Raw genomic sequence first — 20,961 nt, 5'->3', positions numbered from 1 at the left:
TTATTATTGTAATTTACAAAAACAATTGGATGATTTATATAAATTCTAGGCAGGGAATATGTTTATATAGTATTGACGTTACTTATATAATATATATTGTAGAATATCTACCAGTCCGAACATCCCCTTTTCGGAAATATTGGTTACAGTAGTGTCATCAACATTTTTGGCATGTTTTTGAACAGGATACTGACCAAGGAACTCATCAGAAAGGCTGGATTCTCTTCTTTGTCTCTCCATGACCATTTTGATCTCTAGCACAAGGAAACTGCATAGAGAAAAACATTTGTTCATGTATTGTGTTAGCTAAACCTTTGATTACTTACTCTGAATAATTTTTCTTTACTTCTGAGAAAAGATGACTGCTTATGTAGTTAAATCAAGACTCTTTGAAGTTGAAGAAATCAGCAGTGATAGGTTTTTTCATCTGATATTGCACTTTTTTATACATGCAATATTTTAAGACTTGAGTGTGTGGCTTCTTTTGAATTGTTACAGTATAAAATGTTTCAACCATATGATCCATAAAAGACTGCAAACTCAACAAAGGCTATCTTCAAGTATTCTAGATTCTCAAAATCCCTTACAATGCAAGCCAGCCTATTTGTAATATTTGAATTGACGTTTAAAAAGTTTTTAGACAAGGAAAAAGACAAGTTATCACTGAAACAGCTCTCCACATCTTACAAGATCATTTACTCCCAAGCAAAATCACAAGTGAAACGTCGAAGCGAGCACAGCACAATATATCATTGTTATAAGTTAATGAAGTATGTAGATATATTATATATCAGACTTTCATGAACGAGTTCTCCATGTTGATCTACAACTCTTGTATAATCCTTGAAGCAAGTAAAGATTTCAATATCTCTTCACAGCCCTTGGATGAGGAAATGGACTGCATATGAATGCTAATGGTCCTTCTTAATGGACCGTAGCAGTAATATTCCGTAATTCCTTTCAAGTGGATGGATATAAATGTATTAGAATTTGAACAATCTGAGAATTGTCCAGCTTGTTTAACATTTTGTTTCTAATTTCTGAAAGCTGAAATACAATACTAAAATTACACTAACAAACCTCTATAGCTAAGAAAGGGGAGCAATCCCCAAGGTTAATAGAAATACATGGTTATAACATAACGCGTATATGACTGATGTTTGACTTCCACCACGCTTTTTCATTTTGACGTCATAGTGAATGAGTGGTTGCGGGTTTTGTCAAAATTTGTTTTTCTTTACTAACAGTCCGTGCGATACATTAAATTGAAAAATTCTACCAATAGTGACGTCATAGACTATGAGTGGCTGCGTTTTTTGTCAAAATCTGTCTATCTTGCCCTGCAGTCGGTACAATACCTCAGATTGAAAATTCTAGCAAGCCCGATTACATGATGGTCTAACCTTGTATTTCTTGGCATTCCTTGCCATTCCCTATATAATTATCCAAGACAAAAAAGTATCAAATTGAAAACATTGCAAGACAAAACAGTACAAGGAAAAAAAGGAAGAAGGATAAAAAGTCACAAGATTAAGGCGTTACAAGGTGAATGTACACAAGACAAACTCGTTCAAGTCATAAATGTTCAAGGCGAATCTTCCTGACAGGGTGTAACGACAATTTTAACTTATTTTATACTATATATTAGAAGAATAACAAGATGATTTCTGTACTAATTTTGAGACTCGTAGATCCATGTTTTAATTAAACTATAAAAATTGAATTGTATTACCCCACCCTGGCAAAAGATGTAATGCAATAAAAGTGATAAAATGTCAGCAGATAATCCATATTTGCTGATATAAATCTCGGAAATACTCCTTATCTTCAGATGACGTTTGAATCCTGAATTAATTAGTAGTAACTTTTGTGTAGTGACGTCATGATTTTATATAAGTATGTAATTCCTTTTCCATCTCACTGACACGCTGTACCTCGACTTGTTCAACGAACAATGTTCTCCTATCCCTACCTTTTTTTCTTTCGGCAACGAGTATGGGATTCTAACCCCTTATAGTTATTATTGGTTAGTAAACACCACAGTAATCATTAACTAAATCGACTATAATAACGTCATATTTCATTAGTAGCTCTGTACAGTTTTGTTAAAATCAAGTCATTAGTTTAAGACATAAATGCACATTTGTTCAACTTAATATTAAAATTAACAATATGTAACTAGAATACAATTGTTATCTACCTATAACCAGAAACATTCATTTTATATTATATCTGCGTTGTGTAAAGACTATTTTAGCATTAAAATGCATAAAATAAGAGAATTATTTTTAATGTTGACTTTCTTTATTATAATTAAGTCAATAAAAGTTTTTGTGCATCCCTAGAAAGTTTAAAAGTGTATACGGAAATAAATTAACCACAATTAACTTCAACTAAATTGGTTAAATAATATATACTTGTCAACTATTTGAATCATTTTTGATGAACACATATCCTTTATATTTATATAGGAAAGTTTTTCTTTCTGTATGTCTGAATGTATGACAACGAGTCATCCGATGCACAGTATAAAGTATTCCATGACGTACATTGTAGGGACATATATAAATTTTCATATTTTGTATTAATAAAATATTGCAGGCGTGTGCATATAACATCAGGCGTGTATACAGGGTGCACTGTATATGATGATTCCTGATGTATATCATATAAATATTTTTAATATAAGAAATAATAATGTAGTCGTTGAAATATTGCAGGTGTACACGTATAATAAGAGCACTTTTTCTGTTTATTTTGGATGTTGATCTCTAATTAATTTCATAATTCATGCGCGTATATGTTAAGATTTGAAATAAATATAAAATCTTATGTATATCATAATTCAAATACGTATATGTTTAGATTTGAATAAAATATAAAAGCTGCAGGGTCGTCCGCAATGAGGGGGTACCCCTTCTCCCACACACAAATTAAGGAATCTTTGATTCTTACTAGAAAATTGAAGTAAATTTTTAAAAAATTTGACAAACAATTCATAATCTCTAAATAACTATAAATTTTTGAAATTTTTCGGCGAAAAATTTAATTTTTGAAATTTCTTTCCAAAAAATTTAATTATTTTATAAATAGTTCAAGATTTTTTAAGTTTTTTTTTCAAAAAAGTTATTTATTAAGAATAACTATGAATATTTAAAATTTCTTGCGAAAATTTCAGTTATTTCTGAGTAGCTATGGATTTTGAATTTTTTTTTCCAAAAAATTATATTATTAAGAATTGCTATAAACTTTTGAATTTTTTTTCCAAAAAAATCATTTTTTGGAAACAGCTATGGATTTTTGCAGTTTTTTGACAAAAAATATTAGTTTATTTTGAACAGTTATGGATTTTTTGAAATTTTATTCCAAAAAAGTACATTTTTTGGAACAACTTTGGATTTTTGAAATTTTTAGATAAAAGATTAATTTTTTGAGAATAGGTAATATATATTTAAATTTTTTATCCAATAAAAATAATTTTTTCATTTTGTGTTCCTAAAAAATTTAATTTTTCAACTTTTTTTCCAAAAAAATGTAATTTCTGGATTTTTTCAAAAATTCCAAAAACCAAGTTCCCCCAAAAAAAAACAACTTTATATATATATATTTTATCCCTAGCGCTGGTATGTTAAAATGAATTTTGTATGTTTTTATAAGTGAGTGCTCCTTTAGACTAAAATATTCATCCGTCATCCAAATATTCTGTCTTTTTTTTCAACCTCTTATTATTGTTCTTTCATTCTTGAGGAAGTAACCAGTCATATGATTTTATATAAAAATGATTGTATTAAGTAGTTACGTGTAACTCGGTGTTACACAAAAATACCCTATGTATTTTTGTGTTAGCTGTCTATTCCTTTTTTTCTCTTTATACGTCATGGCTATTTCATAACTTATTCTATTTGATATACGTATTAGTGATGAAACTCGGTCCAGCAACGAATTTTTAGAAGTTATTCGTTGGTCCAGACTACAGTCTAAGACCGTGGACCGTTTTTTTTTTTTGGTTTCACTTTTTAGACCGATTTTGAGTCGGTCTCGATTTATGGACCGATTTTTTGGTCTCATATATTATGAGACACCAATTGTTTTTTTCTAGATCAATTGTGATTTTTTTTTTTTTTAATCTCTCAATTACACGATAAGTGTTAGATAAATACTGTATACATATGAGAGACGGTGGCATCAAGATTAATCCTAGCTATATCAGTTTTAACTTCGTATAGCGCAATTGTACTTGAAAAAACATATGGTATCATGTTATAAACAATTTATCTGTAAAATCAGTCTTGACCAAATTCTTTGGAACCGAACTAGACAAAAACTTTCCTGAGGAACGATCTAACCAAATTTTTATATGAGACCGGTCCAGACCGAGCTTTTTTGTTGGACGGAATTGGACTTTCTACCTGTGGAATATCATGAATTCTAAATTTTGCAAAGTCTAAAGGTTTAGTCATGATATAACATGGGCTCCAAAAGAAAAAAAGGAATTTCAAGTTTTGACGAGTTCCGACTAATACTTGGCTTTTTTTGCCCACGATCCGAGTTTTTTGTGTCTTTTTTTATTTTATTTACTTCATAAACCTCGAGTACCAATTTACGAGTTTTCCTAGTGGCACATCACTATTTTTTCCCCTTAGTCTAATATAATATTTTATATACAAACAAACATAAAAACAAAGAATATGATACCCATGGGTTGAATAATTAATTTGCTATTAACAGAAGGCAAAAGGAATATTCTATTATAGGGCAATTTCTTTGTTCTTACAGATATTAATCGGTTAATCCATATATGTAATCAAATTTACATTGGTATATGATTGACTAAAGAAGACACTTTGTAATGAACCCCATATTTTGCAATAAAGGCATTAAAAGATACTTAAGCGTAAATGTGGGTCCAATATACCTAAGTGATATTATAAAATGTATGGCATATTAAAGGTTAAAGAACCATGTATAAAAATCATACTTATAAAATGAAGCTCCCTCCTCTACTCTCCCCAAGAAGAAGATCCACTCTCCTATTCAATTAATATTAAATGATCATGTTGAAGAACATGGGAACGTAATCAACGAAAATTATTCTCCTACCTTTTTGAAAATAAAGTTTTTATACCTTTTTTATATTTCCATAGACTAAATAAACTGTGTTATGAGTGGACTACACGCATAGCGAATATATATGTATGTAGATTGACGAGATTTTATTTGAGGGCGCTGTTGTTGCATAAGTTTACGTCAGCTGTTGTTGAGGGATTGATGCTATATTTATATGTGACTATATGGGAATACCTGGATAATAATTTAATATGTAAGTAAGCCATTTGGATACATATTAATTAACTATTTTCAATTATATTAATTGTTTCAAAGACTTTATTAATGTAAGACTTTGTGCTAAAAAGTACATTGAGAATTATTGTAGAAGTCTTTTTGAAAATAATCAAAAACCGAGAACATATACTGTTACTTTATAAAGTATTTGTAAATTTAATTCTGTATCTAGCATTTTCTTAGCATTTATTAATAGTGCTGAACAAACTTATGCTCTGTTATTTTTTGAAGACGAATGTTAGTTGAACAAAAACATTACAAAATATAGTTATTTAATATTTAGGCATAAATCACTCTTTTTCTTGAAAAGAATCATCCTACGCCTACTTCTATAAAAACATAAGAGTTGCATAAAGAAAAATATGATCAAATTTAAAAAACTGTTACGAACATAAATATAGGTATATATATTTGAAGTGCTCTCTATGTTATTAGCATACTTATTCATTACGGATTGAATTCGAATGTTTTGGTCAACTACGACGATTTCAACTTGTTACTCACATAATCACTCTTTGTTATTATCTTTGTCTAAGTAGATTGCACTATGAAGTGAGCTGAAATAGTTTAGAACACTTGCATCATCTGAAATATATGTGTTTATACTACCTGTTTTATGCAAACACACTGTAAGAGTTGTATAGTACTACATTAATATTTTTGAGGCATCTTTTTCCCAAGAAAAATTGCTATTCTTTTACTTATAATTGATATTTTGTTTGTTTGTTTTTTTCAGAAAAACAAATAATAATTAAGTTTTATTTTGGACATGCTTTATTTCTGCATTATCATTAAGTTAATTAATTGTTATCCTAAAAAAATTGCATCCTTATAACAATTATGAATGGCTGGATACCAAACCAATGTCTGTCATCCTTTTTTTTAGCTTAACATAGATTACGATCCATATAGTTTTCTTCTACAGGGTGCGTGGACAAAATCTGCCGATTCAAAAAACAACAACTACAAGCTTATTTTATAATACTAATTGATAAAATAAAAACGAATATCTTTTTTTAGGATATATAGCAGCTATCTATTCAATGTAACCACCGTCTGCGGCCAAATCCAGCTCAATGTGGCTACGAAACCGAGAACAGGCATTTTGGATCTTTGCTGCTTCTATCTCACTGAATTTCTCCTTGATGCAGGTGATGAGAGACAGCTTGGTGTTATGGAAGGAGTGGTTGGTCATGTTCTCCACGTAGGACCAGACAAAGTAGTCTAACGGGTTCAAATCCGGTGATGAAGGGGGCCAAGAGGAGAAGGGTACGAATGTAAAAGCATTGCTTTTCAGCCATTCTTGCGTCTGCTTAGCTTTGTGGGCCGGAGCCGAGTCCTGCTACCACATCCACGGCCTGTGGCTGACAACAGACTTGATCCACAGCCACACAACGTCCTCTAGGACCTGCAGGTAGATGCCCGTGCTCGCCCTGAGGCCGGAGACATGGTCTTCATGACCCTTGGGACGTCTCTGTTGTTCACGGCAATCTAGCGATGGTTCTGGGAGTTGTAGATTTGATCCTGAACAAAAGTTTTCTCATCAGAGAAGAACCAGAGCATGTTAGGCAACTTTGGGCTCTTCAAGATGTTCAGCAACCTGAAGCTTTTGAGCAGACGCAACCCTTGAGTCTTTTCAGTCAGAAGTTGGGCTGTCTGACTCCTCTAGGACTTGCACCTTAAGTCTTCCTTCACACAAGCCTTCACAGTCTACATGGCCACGCCCAGGTCACTCGCCATGGCTCTCATGGAACGCTAGGGTCCTCGTCGATGATGTCCCTGACCTAGTTGATGAAGGTTATGTCTCGGACAATCCTGGTGCTCTTCTCCTCCTTTTTCTTCCTGTCAACAACGTCCATTGGGTCTGATGACTCCTCCAGCTGCTTCCTGAGACTTCTGACCGTTCTAACTGGCATTGACAGAAGGCCAGACATGTCAGCATTGCTTAATTTCATGTGATTACTAAGCATAATCTGAATTGCAGCGCACCTACGATTTCTCTCATTTAACATAATGACTTTTCTTGGGCACTTAAAATAATGCTATCTTTACAAATGGTGAACAATAACTGAAGCCTATGACCCAGGAAAAAATTTTACAGCAAAAACAGACGGATCAGACATCAGCTGATGGAGTTATATCGTCTTTAAAATGTGGCAGATTTTGTCCACGCACCTTGTAGTATTTGAAGTAGACATCCTTTTAGTTATTTAACGCAATAAATAAGTTTATCCCAATAAAAAAATTGTTTTGAGCTGAAAGTTTGATTATTTTGATCTGTTAGTGCGAAAAACTCTCGAGTATCTTTGTATGCTCTACTTGTTTTGATTGCATTCTGAGATGGTCAAATAACAAAACCAAAGTTTACAAATTTTTTGATGATACCAAACAATTCCATGCTTTGTTCAAGCGGACTGGTCAATGTAGTTAAATAGAGACACACATTGTTCATTGTGGCTAGTTTTGTGGCTAATATCCCCTTATTTGATACCAAGAACTTGGAATCCCGAAATCGAAACTTACAGAGATTGAGAAGAAGAAAAAATTAACCCTTTTTAACAAAAGAGTTTTGTATTTAGTTACCTCGATATTTGTAATGACATTAAGACTGATACATTCAAGAGTAGAGATCAAGACATTCAAAATGGATACAGAGAATCACATCACTAATTGAGGCATTCAGACGTGTACCTATAACAATGGTATCTGACAAATATCAATATCCCTAAGGTGTTACTTGTCAGCTGTCAATTTATCTACTCTGACACTATTACTAATCAGAACGTTGATATGTTGAACTTGAATAAAATATTGTTAAGCTGTTTATATCCCTGCTACTTATGTCCTGAAAAAGTTAGCCCTTGATTGGTCCCCACCAAAAACTTGGTTTTAGTTCGTTGCTACCATAAAAATCCATCTTGACTTATCTTAATTAAAATTCAGTTTACACAAATTAAATAAATCATTGTTGATGATCTCATATGAAGCGATGGGACGATTAATCGGGATCGGTATTGGGCAAATACTTTATAATTAACGATTCCGATTCTTATTTATTACTTTTCTAGGTTGTGGAAAAAAATTGCACCCTCCAAAACTAAGGATTTTGTGCTTTTTAAATGAAAATTTAATATTTCAAATTTAATTTAAATAAATTTTTTCAACAAAAATTAACTTTTTTTGAATAATTAAATATTTCTTGAATTTTTCTACGAAAAATGTCATATTTGAATTTAGAGGAGGCATTGACCATGTTAAAAGACAGTTCATCTTTAACGAAAAAACACGTTCTATATCGGAAGAAAGACTTCATACTTCAGTTAGGGACTGGGGGGTCAGTTTATGTAATATCAAAATACAGTAGAGGTCCTTCAACTATTCCTGGCTTAGACGATTAAGGCTGAGTACGGATTTCTGGGCTAAAAGAATAAGATTTTTTTTTTTTTTTTTTGATCAACACAGGCTATTATTTTGTGAAAAGATTGTCATGGGTCCAGAAGAGCTTTTATCCACCATACCTAAGAATGAGGCTTACTGGAAAGCTAGATCGTCTTCTTGTAATTCGTTTTTTGTTGGCTGCTCTTCGCACTGTTGGGAGATAATGGACCTGTTAATGACCTCTTCAAAAAGTAAAGATGAGTTAATTAAGCATTCGGAAATTGTCTTCTTAGACCAAATAAACTCAATCGTATGTCTGTCTTCTTTAAATATACAATATGTTCGAAAGGAGCTCGTGAAAATGAAAGTATAACCCCCCCATTCTTTTAGTTTCCAAACGGCTCCAAAAGCTGAATAAACCGGACACTGGAATCAATTAATTAGGATGGAGATCGTCATGTGAAATATATTCACCGATTCAAGAGAGAAATACGACATCAGTCTTCACTAACAAGTCGAAAAAAGATTAAACAGAGAGGTTCTGCAAGGATCGCACGGAGTCGTCCTTCCATCTTTTTTAGGAATGCAGTAGAGTGATACCTGTAAGGGACATCGTGGAACAGAAAATTAGGGATGCACTCGGAATAGAACTAAAAAAAAAGAAGATTTGCTGGTGGCTATACCACCGATGACTCGGTTTGCCTAAAGAATGACGCAGTCACTACAAAAGTTATCTGCATTTTATGCGTCACCCAGACTATTAGCTTTTTAATAAAGACGATTGAACTCGATGATTTCATTGACGGACAATTGAGGGCCCTTCAACCGTTTTGAACAAGGGTGTTGATATATAATTACTTCCTCTCCTAATTCATTCAATTATATTCAAAAACTGATAGCACATTCTTGTGTGCTTATAAAAGACGGAGAATAACCTCGAGGATTTGTTGGAGAGTTATAATTTTATGCCATTGTTGAACTCCGAGTAGAATTGAGGATCGAAATCGGAGTAATTCTTAACAATAGTATTTGTTTATTTCCTTCTCTGCCTCCTCCCTCGTCCCAGCTGATTGTAGCTGATCCTATGAAACGTTATGACAGCTAAGCTGCTCTCCTTCAAAACATTCTTCAAATTGTCAGGGTTACCATGTTGATTTTCGGATTATCATTTTTTTTAAATTCCCAAAATCCAAAGGATTTTTATGACTACATATTAATTATTCATTTCTATTTTGAAAATTATTACGTATCAGTGAGCATGGGGTAATATAGTTTATTGTGATCCCTATCAGGAGATATCTCCTCTCTCAAAGTTTTACTATTTACATTAAAAAATAATAAAAAAAGGAGCACGTGACTTCAATTGTTGTCTAACCTAATTTACATATTGTTTCTAATTAAGGAATTATTCAATATTTGAATAGTCATCTCTTTAACATTTATGATGTCATTTGTTTTTACTTTCAAACCTATTGTGAATATTTCAATCCATTAACGCAATAATTATTTATGTATGTATAAACAATAAATATATAATATATTCAATTATATTTATATCGAAATGATGATGAGATATCATTAATATATATAAGTATTATACATATGGAAGTATCTACACTAAATCTACATGCATAAATTAATATTACCTTCTCATTGAGGATTTCCGTATACTGAAGGGTCATTTACGAATTTAATTGATGTAAATGGACCTAAATACATACATATACCAAGGTATTATCCAACTGTTTGAACTAAAATAATGCAAATTATGTGTAGAGTCCGAAATTGTAGTACAAATCTCAAACTAATTATTTTGAAAAAATATTTTGATATGATCAACTTTTCATTGATACAATTAATTACGTATGGGCATTCCACATCAAATCCCCTTCAAAAAGATTTTTTTTTTCACTTGAACATCACAGCAACTAATGGAATTTAGTTATGTTAGTCTTTAAAGTCTCATACTGTTTAAAACACAATTTACATGACATCATTAACATAAATAATACCTGGCCACCTGTCATTATTTACTCATCTCTACTACGCAAATTTTAAGAAGTTAAAAGTCATTTTTTTATACATTGTTCAGATGATCTATATTGTCGAAAACATAATTAGCTGTAGATTGCTAAGAAAAACATTGTCGTAGTCGCTACCATGAGTATACAGTACGAGAAGAGGATTAAGATTGTAGCGCTTTTCCGCACGGGATTGTCCCAGAAGATCATCTGGGAGTAGCCTCGAGGAAGACGATTTACAAGGTCGCAATGCGGTTGAAGGTTGGGAAGGATCTGAGACACTCTCCAGAAGTAGGCAGGAAATCCTCAGTATCCGTCAATCGTCTGAAATCGCCATTCAAGAAAAAAAAACGAATTCCTCCATTTCTTGCAGGTCCAGGAAGATGAGCAAGATCCCATCTGCAGTGTCCAAGGCTTTCAACCTCAAGAGGGCATGTGGACTTATCGTGATATTTTATAATGAAAAGACCTTTAACATTGATGATGTTAGGCCTGGTTGCATCCAACGGGAAGGCCATCAATCCTGTGGGGTTCTCTTTAGGATACAGGGTGAAGGCTGATGAGTACGTTAAAATTATGGAGACCACAACTCTTCCTTGGATCAAACCCATCGTTGACAATTTTCCCTGGGTGTACATGCAGACCGCAAAGAACCCCCAAGAGTGGTTCCACGCCAACATGCACTTCTGGACAAATAACTTCATCATAAATTCTGAAAGTGGATAGATTGACTAAAACACGTTCTTTGTGTTTATATTAATAACTAATGGTAAATAAACTTGTTTCCTAATTCACCCAGGATCCTGCCATGGACTTCAATATTTAGTGTGCCTAGAAAGGGCAAATAATAACGTAAAGTATCTACGTCCGTTTACCAATTCAGTAGAATCTCAAATATCCTTCGTACACAATAATAGTTTGTAATTAGTGTTAATTAAGGTTTAATCAAAGTGTTAATCATTTATACAAGTATTTTACTTCCAATTAGGAACAGGAACATCAATTTTTTGGTACAAATACGTCCCTAAAGCTTAGCACACATACAAAATTTTACCTGGAAACTCCAAGTCATTTTTTTTTTTTTTTTTTGCAAAAAAAAAATCAAATATTCCAGAGATATGGAGTTCTATATTTTTGCAGTCTCAGAAAAAACTGTTGTACACTAATTTTAAAATAGTAATATCTTCTGAGTCAGTTCTTTCAAATAAAATATTTCTAAAAACATGTGAAAAAAAGTTTTAATCTAAAGGTATTTTTTAATTACAAATGTATTTTTCAAGATATTTATGTATGAACAAGATAAAAATTAATGTTTTGGAGATATTTCGATTAAATACTATATTTTAAATTCATCTTGTTGAGGGGGGTTGATAAGCCCCTTGTATAGGCATATTGTGAGTGGAGTGTTGGACTTCTTCAACTTCCCAGTGTAAAATCTTCTCAAGTCCTTTAATCATAAAGTTACAAAGAGTTATCGGTCAGAAGGATTTGTCAGGCTGTAACTTTTTTTACCTGGTTTTGGCAGAAAACTTAATTTCATTACTCTCGAGCATCTTAGTGTATAAGTGATAAGGATGATTTTATAAAGTTATGAAACATAGGCGACGAGGCTATTCCCAAGTTGTTGCAGTACAACTGGTTTCAGTTTCATCAGATCCCGAGCTTTCGTATAAGCTAGAGAAGTGGAAGGATTCCTTGTTGCCATCCAAGAAATCTATGTTAAAATCATTTACTGGCATGGATGTTCCAGAAGATGTTCTGAGTCTCCATGCAGGCTGTTCGTCCAAAGGGAGCATCAACTTTTTCAATTTGTCCTCTGCAATCGTGATCAAAGTCGCAAAGGAGTTTTGCAGGTTGCAGCCGGAAGACCATATATCTACCACAAAGACGGTGCACCCACTCATACCAGCCATCTGGTACAAAATTGGCTTTCGGACAGTTTATAGATGTTCTGGTCTAGGGAAATGTGGCCCCTTGGCAACCCGGACTGCAATCCTTTGAACTATTTCGTCTGAGGTGTCTTGGAGTGGGGGTCTACCAAGCGTGCTCACAACAATTTGGCTTCTCTGGGAGCCTCCATTATTGAGGCTGTAACAATATGAATAAAGATCACGTGATTAAGGCGGGCAGCAGGTTCCACTCCAGGTTGGAGGCCGTGGTTGAGGCTGAGGGTGGTGGGATTGATTTATTATGCTCACGGAGGGTCCCTACGTGTGTATATAAATGGTTTTGTAAATATCTCTACAAATTTTAGAAATAAAAAGGTGTATGTCCTGGTCTCAAAAATTCTTCATTGTAAAACCCCACCCTGTATACATATATTTCATTATAATTTTTTTATATTTTGTAAATCAATAAGTAATTTATACTACAGGCTCCAAGCCACCAATGGGCCAAGTGGAAGGATCCCCCTCACTTCTTTAGATTTATATATCTAGTAACAACAATCTTTTTGCGAATAGGTAATCGTAATAAATAAATTTTATTTGGACTCAGACATAGGCTTAAAAAAAGAAATGAAATGATAATATCAAGCTCGTAACTACTACTGCCTTCCAGACTATTGCATTACAATATGTTCACGAATGTTTGATACAATAAGTTAATATTAAAAATGAAAGAAACAATAAATTTTAGAGATCTCTTAGATAATTCCTAGTCAACCTTTCAATTAATTAAGACAGACTGGTACAAGTAATTGATTTACCTGTTCTCTAACCAACATGACGATTTCAAGATTGTCAGGTTGGAAAAAGCAGTGTTTTTCATTCACAACAAAGCATAGAAAGGCGGTACATCAAGCAATGGATCCTTCTTTTTTCTTGATGACTTCCTGCATCCTCCTGGGCATGTCGGTAGCAAGATAGTCCAGGACTCTGGGATCCAAAGTTTCCTATATACAGATTTTACCTTCTCCTTTTATTTGTAAGGGGGTAGCCTGTTAGACTTATTCATTATGATGCCCCACATATTTTTATTTTATTCAAGTCAAGACAGGTTCCAGGCCATTGTTCTTTCTCTCAAAAGCCAGGTGTATACTCTGAACACCATTTTTGAGTTAGATTTTTTAGCATGAGTTGGAGCATTGTGTTGCATGAGGATAGCCTCAGAAGACAATGGAACAATTTTTTGGATCAAAATTGTTCCCCTGGAGCTTGAACGATACATGGCAGGCAGAGAAAACTTCTCAAGTATCTTGGTCTGATAGTGGACACTATCAATCTTCTTCCTGCAGTCTAGTACATGAAGATCACTCACTCCCAGAGCCCCAAAATTTCCCCAAACCTTGATTTTTAGAGAGTGATTTACAATGGGTTCGTACGGAACATCATCCTTTCTGTTGGGCAAGATACTATCTTTTTGACATTTTTTTGAGCCTATGATTTGAAAGAAGCTTTCATCTTGCCAGATAATACGTTTCCAGTCATCCAGACTCCATTTCAGGTTGTCTTTGTCACTTGCAATTCTCTTTTTCTTCATTTGTTCCGTCAACAGGGGCTTGGAAGCATGCTTCCAGTCCTTGGCACCGACATATTTCTTTAAAGATTTTCTCACACTCTCTTTAGACACATTGTAACCCATTGCAGTCAGCTTAGCTGATAGTTTTCTCGTGGATTAGTGTATTTTATCAAGACTCAATGAGATGGCTTGCTGGGTAATTGGAGAGATTGAAGGGGACGAACTGGAATTGGCTTGTCTTCTTGGCTCTCTCTTCGCTTCTGAGCTGACCACCATCTCTGAACAGACCTTAAACTGACCCCAAGTTCAGTAGCAACAGCTTGCTTGGTCGAGCCACCAAGTAGCTTAGCTACAGCAGCCCCCCTGACCTCCGAACGTGGAGACATGGCTATGGAAGAAGGTAAATATGGAAGGAAATTTCACTTTTTCAGCAGCAAGGAACAACAACTGATACAACTTTTCAAATAAATTTTGGTGGACAATGTAGGGTAAAAAGTAGGCTAAAAGCAATTTCTTTTGATCATTTTGGATTAACAAGATTATCACCTTTTATATGTCTTGGAGATTTGATGCAAACATCAAACATTTCAGTTTTTCATTGTAACTATGAAGACGCAATTGACAAAAACCATAACTTATTTGAAAGGCTATATAATCATCTAACTAAATTATATCCTAACTGGCCAAGAGGTGTCATCATATCCTTTGACAAGAATTAAAGTAAATAATAGTCTTAATAAAAAGCTCAAACTTTTATTTACCACTCTTATATTATGTAATAAAATGGCAAATCAGATAATATACATAAAACATATAAATATGTTTTGACATACAGCTAGTTTATTATAATTAACATATAATCTATGCTAATTAATGTCAGTCTTTTTAAATAATTAGTTCTGAAATTGATTTTATTATTCTATAAAGTATCAAGAAAGGATATCGTCAAGTTTCGTATCAACCAAAATAAGTATTTTGCATTGTATACTTTTTCCCATGGTCCTAAGTTTCCCATTGCGTACTGCAAATGAGTTTCAGTTATATTTATTAAATTTGTGTTGCCTTACAATGAATTAAGCCTGGACTTTAAAATTATACAATTTAAGAATTATATAGGACAGGGTGCTATGTGTAGAAACAGTGAGTTCATTAAATTTTCCTCCTTCTCTTGATAACGAAATAAACACAAATGTCAAATTTCCTTGCTGCCTCTCATTTATATAATATAATCACCTTACTTTTTCATATACAATGAGAGTTGAATATAAATAAACTGGAACCAATACATTATTCTGAATCATGTCCAAGTTATATATATTTATAAATTGTTAATGTTGATCGATTTAGTTATAATGACTCAATGCTGTTTCTATCAACAGAGAACTAATGGTTAAATGTATCACAGTTTATTGTATTATACAATGGAAAGGTATTTCTGACGGTCCATCTATACATTGTACACCTTCACACATACTAATTTTATGCAATTTTGGAGCTTATTAGAGTGTTTTTGATGGTTTGAGTATCCCAAATAGTTCACTGAGCAACAATTCGTCTCTTTTCAAAATGGAAATTGAGGATTTTATTTTTCTGTATCCCTTGAGGAGTGGAACTTTGATTAAAAATGATATTGTCCGAAACAAGTTTATAAATTCTTGACCATCAGAGATATCTCTGTTTGTTGCATTCTTCAGAAATAATTGCTTTGATTTCTTAGGAAGATAAGCCTACCACGATTTGCTTAAGTTCCTTAGAAAATTTCATTGTCGCGGATGTTCAATGCCAAAATGTTCAAGGCAAATCCTCCTGACACGAAATTTATTATATTTTATGCTACATATAGTAATCAGTAATCTCACTATATCATTCCGGTAAAGTAAGGTAATCCATGAAGTCTAATCATAGCACCTCCCCTCCCCCAACTACTCTTATAACCTTACTAATATTGTAGTTTTTTTTTTTTTTTAATATTCTGTAATAAACTTCAAATAATATATACGCATAAAAAAATTTGTCTACTTTAGAAGTTGTCCTATTTTATTTAAGTCAAAAAATTCTCAAATCGAAATTTCCAAACAAAATTGCAAACCAAACTTTGTACTAATTGTATAAAAAAAAGTTGTAAATAGCATTTATTGGAATCGTAAAGAGAAACACAAACCAACCAATCTTTTTTTTTCGTACTTGCAAAAACCAAAACGTTTTGAAGAATTTTATCCATTTTGTCAAAAACATAACCCCCGATAACTATTTCATTTTTGCATAAATTGTAAAAACTAAATTATAAAATATTCCTGAAATTAAAATACTGTTTTTTAGTAAGAGTCATAAATTTTATGTTCAATATGTATTGTTTAGTGGCGTTTCTTCTTAAAAATTGAAAATTGACGTTTGATGAAAGAAAAGAGACAAAAAATTAAAATTTATTTAAGAAAATCACAGATATTTCAGTTAAACATCAATTTTTATGTGTTAAACTTATATGCAAACGAATCTTCAGAGAAATTTGTAGAAACTTTTTTTATTAACTAATCCAATATCCAATATGCACCTTAAAAAAATGAAATTGCAATTTTTACATAATTATTTTTTTGCCCATAACTTTTTTGATTTTGAATAAATTTAGAAAATGTTGTTATTTGTACAGTTGTTTTAAATTTCAGCCACATGTGGCCCTGTAATTTACACTCCTGGCCTCCTTGTACCACTTGCTGGATTGGGTAGTGGACCGATGACTTGCACACATTAAGGTATTTCAGGGACCAACAGTTCTTCTCTACCAAATAAAGCAAAATAATGGCGCGCTTCGGGCACATGAAATCGTTGTTTGAGGCTCAAGAACACGTTTTATAAAAAAATTCTTTTACAACAAACAAAGATGGAGGTTGCATGAATCATATGAAACAACAAAGTAAAAAAATACACACTTGTCCAGGAAAAATATTACTTTGAAGTTGCTGTCCAACGACTTATGCATCACCCTATAATTTCATCAAAAAAGTATGAACAATTACAATTTTCCTTTAAATACCAAAAAACTTCTTTTGTTGAATTCCTGATCATTTTTACTTAACGCAGAAGACCTCTCAACACCATCAAAAATGTTATATATAGTATATATATTGTTAAAATTATAAATTTTAAAAATATATTTTTAAAGCAATCAATCTTTCTTTGCCGCTATCAATGCTCAGTAAATTGATATATATAAGACTGAATAAATAGAATGGTCATTGAAGAATAAAAATTGAATAATAATTTCCTTAAAAAACAATCATCATCTCTGAGCAAATGTCTTCTGTATTTACAAGAAATTTTGTTTCAGAACAGAGGAATCATGTTCAACAAAATTATAAACAAAAAGATTAGATAAGAAATATTGTTCTACGTGTCAAAGAATAATATCAATATTGTAAAGTTAATTGTAAAATCGAATATGTACATATAAAAAAGATAAGTCCAAAATATTTTCAATGAATGTTCGTAAGTCATTTTTTTGGTCATTTCCTGCCTTTTATCTCTCACAAATCATTTTCAATCCTTTTATTGATCTCATTTACCGGAATGTTTTTAATATTTTCGAATTTCGTGAGTAGCTATATTTGTTTTGACGACTAATGTATTTTTGCTGTTCTATTTCTTGATAAGGACACTTGTTGAATTTTGACAATTATTTTTTCCAAAGCTTTTATAAATTAGTTTTCAATTAGTCTGTTCCTTCTTTATACAAGTCATTAATTGTACACATCCGATAGATGTGGTAATCTATCTTTATAAGTGGAAAAAAAGGGATTAACGGAAATATAATGAGATACCTAATCAGCCTGTTTTTTACAAAAAAAAAATGGACGTCTCAACTTTTTATGGGTTTAAAATATTTCAATTATATACATGATTGTTCTTTTTATTTTCATTTTCCTTTCTTTCAAGATTAATTGATAGAAGTAATCTGGACATGACAGTGGATCTTGTTCTTCGGCCACATAACTTATATATTGCATCCAACCTTGCTTCAAAATATCCTTCCATTCGTTTCATGATTGATCATATTGCCAAACCACAAATGTCATCAGACGGTAAGTCAAAGATAAGCTTAGCTCTCTGAACTAAATTATTTCCTACTAGGTCTATCTTCAAGACATGAAACCTGGATGAGAGAAATGAAAAAGGCTTCTAATCATAGTAATGTCTATGCAAAGATATCCGGTCTTATTAATGAAGTTGACCCGAATGTTCGGAAAGAAGACGCTATTAGTGTTATACAACCCTTTACAGATTTTGTTCTTGAATCATTTGGAAGTAAAAGATTTGTTTTCGGCTCCGATTGGCCTGTGTCCATTGATTCATCTTATGAATATGATGATGTAATAAGACTTGCAGACGGACTTTTGAGTCACTTATCAGTGTCTGAAAGAGAGGATATATTCTATAACAATGGGATTGGTTTCTACGGAATCAAGGATTTGTGAAGTGATTAATTATTTAGTATTGTAATTAATGTTTATTTCAAATTATTTGGTCTTGTTTTTGTTTTGTTTTTTAGTTGTCTTAACATGAATAAATAACTAGTTAATTATAATTAATTTTTGGGGAGGCATGGAGAATGTAATTGGATATTAAAAATATTTTTTTTTGCTTCATATCAGTGTATGTGGTGCGTTAACATAAAAGCAATTTCAAACAAACAAAAATTTAAAAAAATACCTATTGAGTTCTTTAAATATTAAATAAATACTTACAAACCCAATATTTTATTAACATATTATGGTCGATTATGGATTTCGTATGTAAAATTATTTGATGGTTTGAGAGACCCAAGAATGTTAAATCACTATGATTAAAATCCTTTTTATGTTTTATGAGACTTAATTTGACACCAATATAACCTTTCAACTTTAATCATTTTCTTATTTTTTTTTTTCTCGTTGTAACAGTGAAATTTGGGTACTTTAAGTAGAATTTGTGCCATTTTCAAAAGATTAAATGGAATAATTCGTTGATATAAATTCATGATAATTCCTTGAATTGAAAAATTACGAATTACTACAATTATTAATTATTCAAGCTTAATTTTGAGAAAAATCGTTCAAGCTTGATTTAGTGTTGAGAGGAGAAATATTTATTAATTCAAAGAGCATATTTCACACGACTATACCTTACTAATATAAAAATGTAGAATGTATTTCGTTTTTACATATCGATTTTTCTTCTTGGTTTTCCCTCATCAGTGTTCAGGCAGTTGATTAGTTAAATTCAAATAAGCTCTTGTTTAGAAGGGAATAATTGATTTTGTGATTTTTTTTTCTTCTTCTTTTTGTAGGAAATTTTGCAAGATACAAAAAAGGTGACAAGTGTTAATAGAGTTCTTATCGTCTTATTTCTCATATTGAAAGGAAAAATTCAATTTAGAAAATATGTACAATGTACATTTACCTTTGTATAGCTTCACGTCTTTCCTTAATCAAAGTTGAAATGCTATGTATGTATCTAATGAATATATATATACTTGTATACACATAAATGAAAAATTGAAACATTGCATTAGAATAAATGGAAAATTTAATTCTTCAATTCTTACTCGTTATACATAAATAAATGTATTCTTAATTAAGTTAAGAAGAATTGAAAAAATAAGTTTGATTGATTGATTTTACGTGCTCTGAAATTGTTTTTAAAGTATGTATGAAAGTGTGTATTCATTTTTAAATATAAACTGTAGTTTATGGCTTTTATCAGTTTTGAAATAGAAATTATATGTACGTTATTTTTTTCTCTGTTTATTGCGTGGCCCGCTAGACCTAGATTTTAAATTTGTTAGTATTATCATAAAATTATCTTTCATGTGAATGTTTTATTTTACATAAAAAATTTAAATGCACTATTCCAAGAACAAGAGTGTTGTTTTTGTATGAAGCTCTTGTGAGCAAGTTACATCTTTATTAATTTGTATTTATTTATATTTTCAAGTAGGTTTGAGATAATTTTAATAGAAAAGCTCAAAGTCTTGCCTAAAATCCTAAACACTCTATCTACACTACAATTGGCAATTACAACTCGCTTTTCAGAAACTAAATTATATTTTCATAAAATATCATTTTTATTAATAAATAACTCGATTATTACATAGACTTTAAATAGGGAATTATTGTTAAGAAAAACATCTAACTACATAGTAGAAAATTATTCTTGAAATATTTTAATTTGTAAATTTGAACATAAAAATTTTGTTTTATTTTTCTTAAATTTACAATAAAATTAGACTACTTTCTTATGAAAACAATCACCATAGAGGAAAAAGAAAGACCATATCAATAACCAGAGTAAAACACAATGGAACTCAATCATAAGTGAGGAAGTTCAAAATATATAAATGACGTTATTTATTGATGACAACATAATCAGGCAACTTTTCATTATAATTAGGTTGGGCAATTGATAACCCCCACAAAATCAAACAAACGATTTAGAGCTCAAGAGACTCATTTCCCCCATGCGCGTTGCTTGCTGAGTTACGTCAATCGATCTATTGGGTCGTGCGAAATGGATGCACAAATAATCAAAGTATGCAAACATTTCCTCCTCCTGAGTTTCAATTAAGTCAAAAGTGATAGATTACTTAAAAACATTTATCACACACACAATGACAGATATTATTTATGAATTTATTCTCTATTGCTTTCAATGACGGCCTTCAAACGGCCACGAAAGGTGGAGCACACTCTTTCAATGTAGTCCCTTGTCATGACCTTCCACTCCTTCT

General features: G+C 31.9%; 1 protein-coding gene across 1 annotated transcript in view; it reads left to right on the top strand.

The window, feature by feature from the left end:
• The window catches only part of LOC121116420 (L-fucono-1,5-lactonase), a 35,498-nt gene extending 16,398 nt beyond the window's left edge, over positions 1-19,100 (top strand). The window contains exons 3-4 of the mRNA XM_040710672.2: positions 18,132-18,277; positions 18,327-19,100. Of these exons, the coding sequence (XP_040566606.1) occupies positions 18,132-18,277; positions 18,327-18,670 (490 nt within the window). The 3' untranslated portion in view covers positions 18,671-19,100. The remainder of the gene's footprint in view (positions 1-18,131; positions 18,278-18,326) is intronic.
• Positions 19,101-20,961: the final 1,861 nt, after the last annotated feature.

Source organism: Lepeophtheirus salmonis, chromosome 4 (assembly GCF_016086655.4).
Source record: "Lepeophtheirus salmonis chromosome 4, UVic_Lsal_1.4, whole genome shotgun sequence".
Taxonomy (NCBI): domain Eukaryota; kingdom Metazoa; phylum Arthropoda; class Copepoda; order Siphonostomatoida; family Caligidae; genus Lepeophtheirus; species Lepeophtheirus salmonis.
Note: the sequence above shows the minus strand (reverse complement) of the source record. Positions and strands in the feature narration are given on the sequence as shown.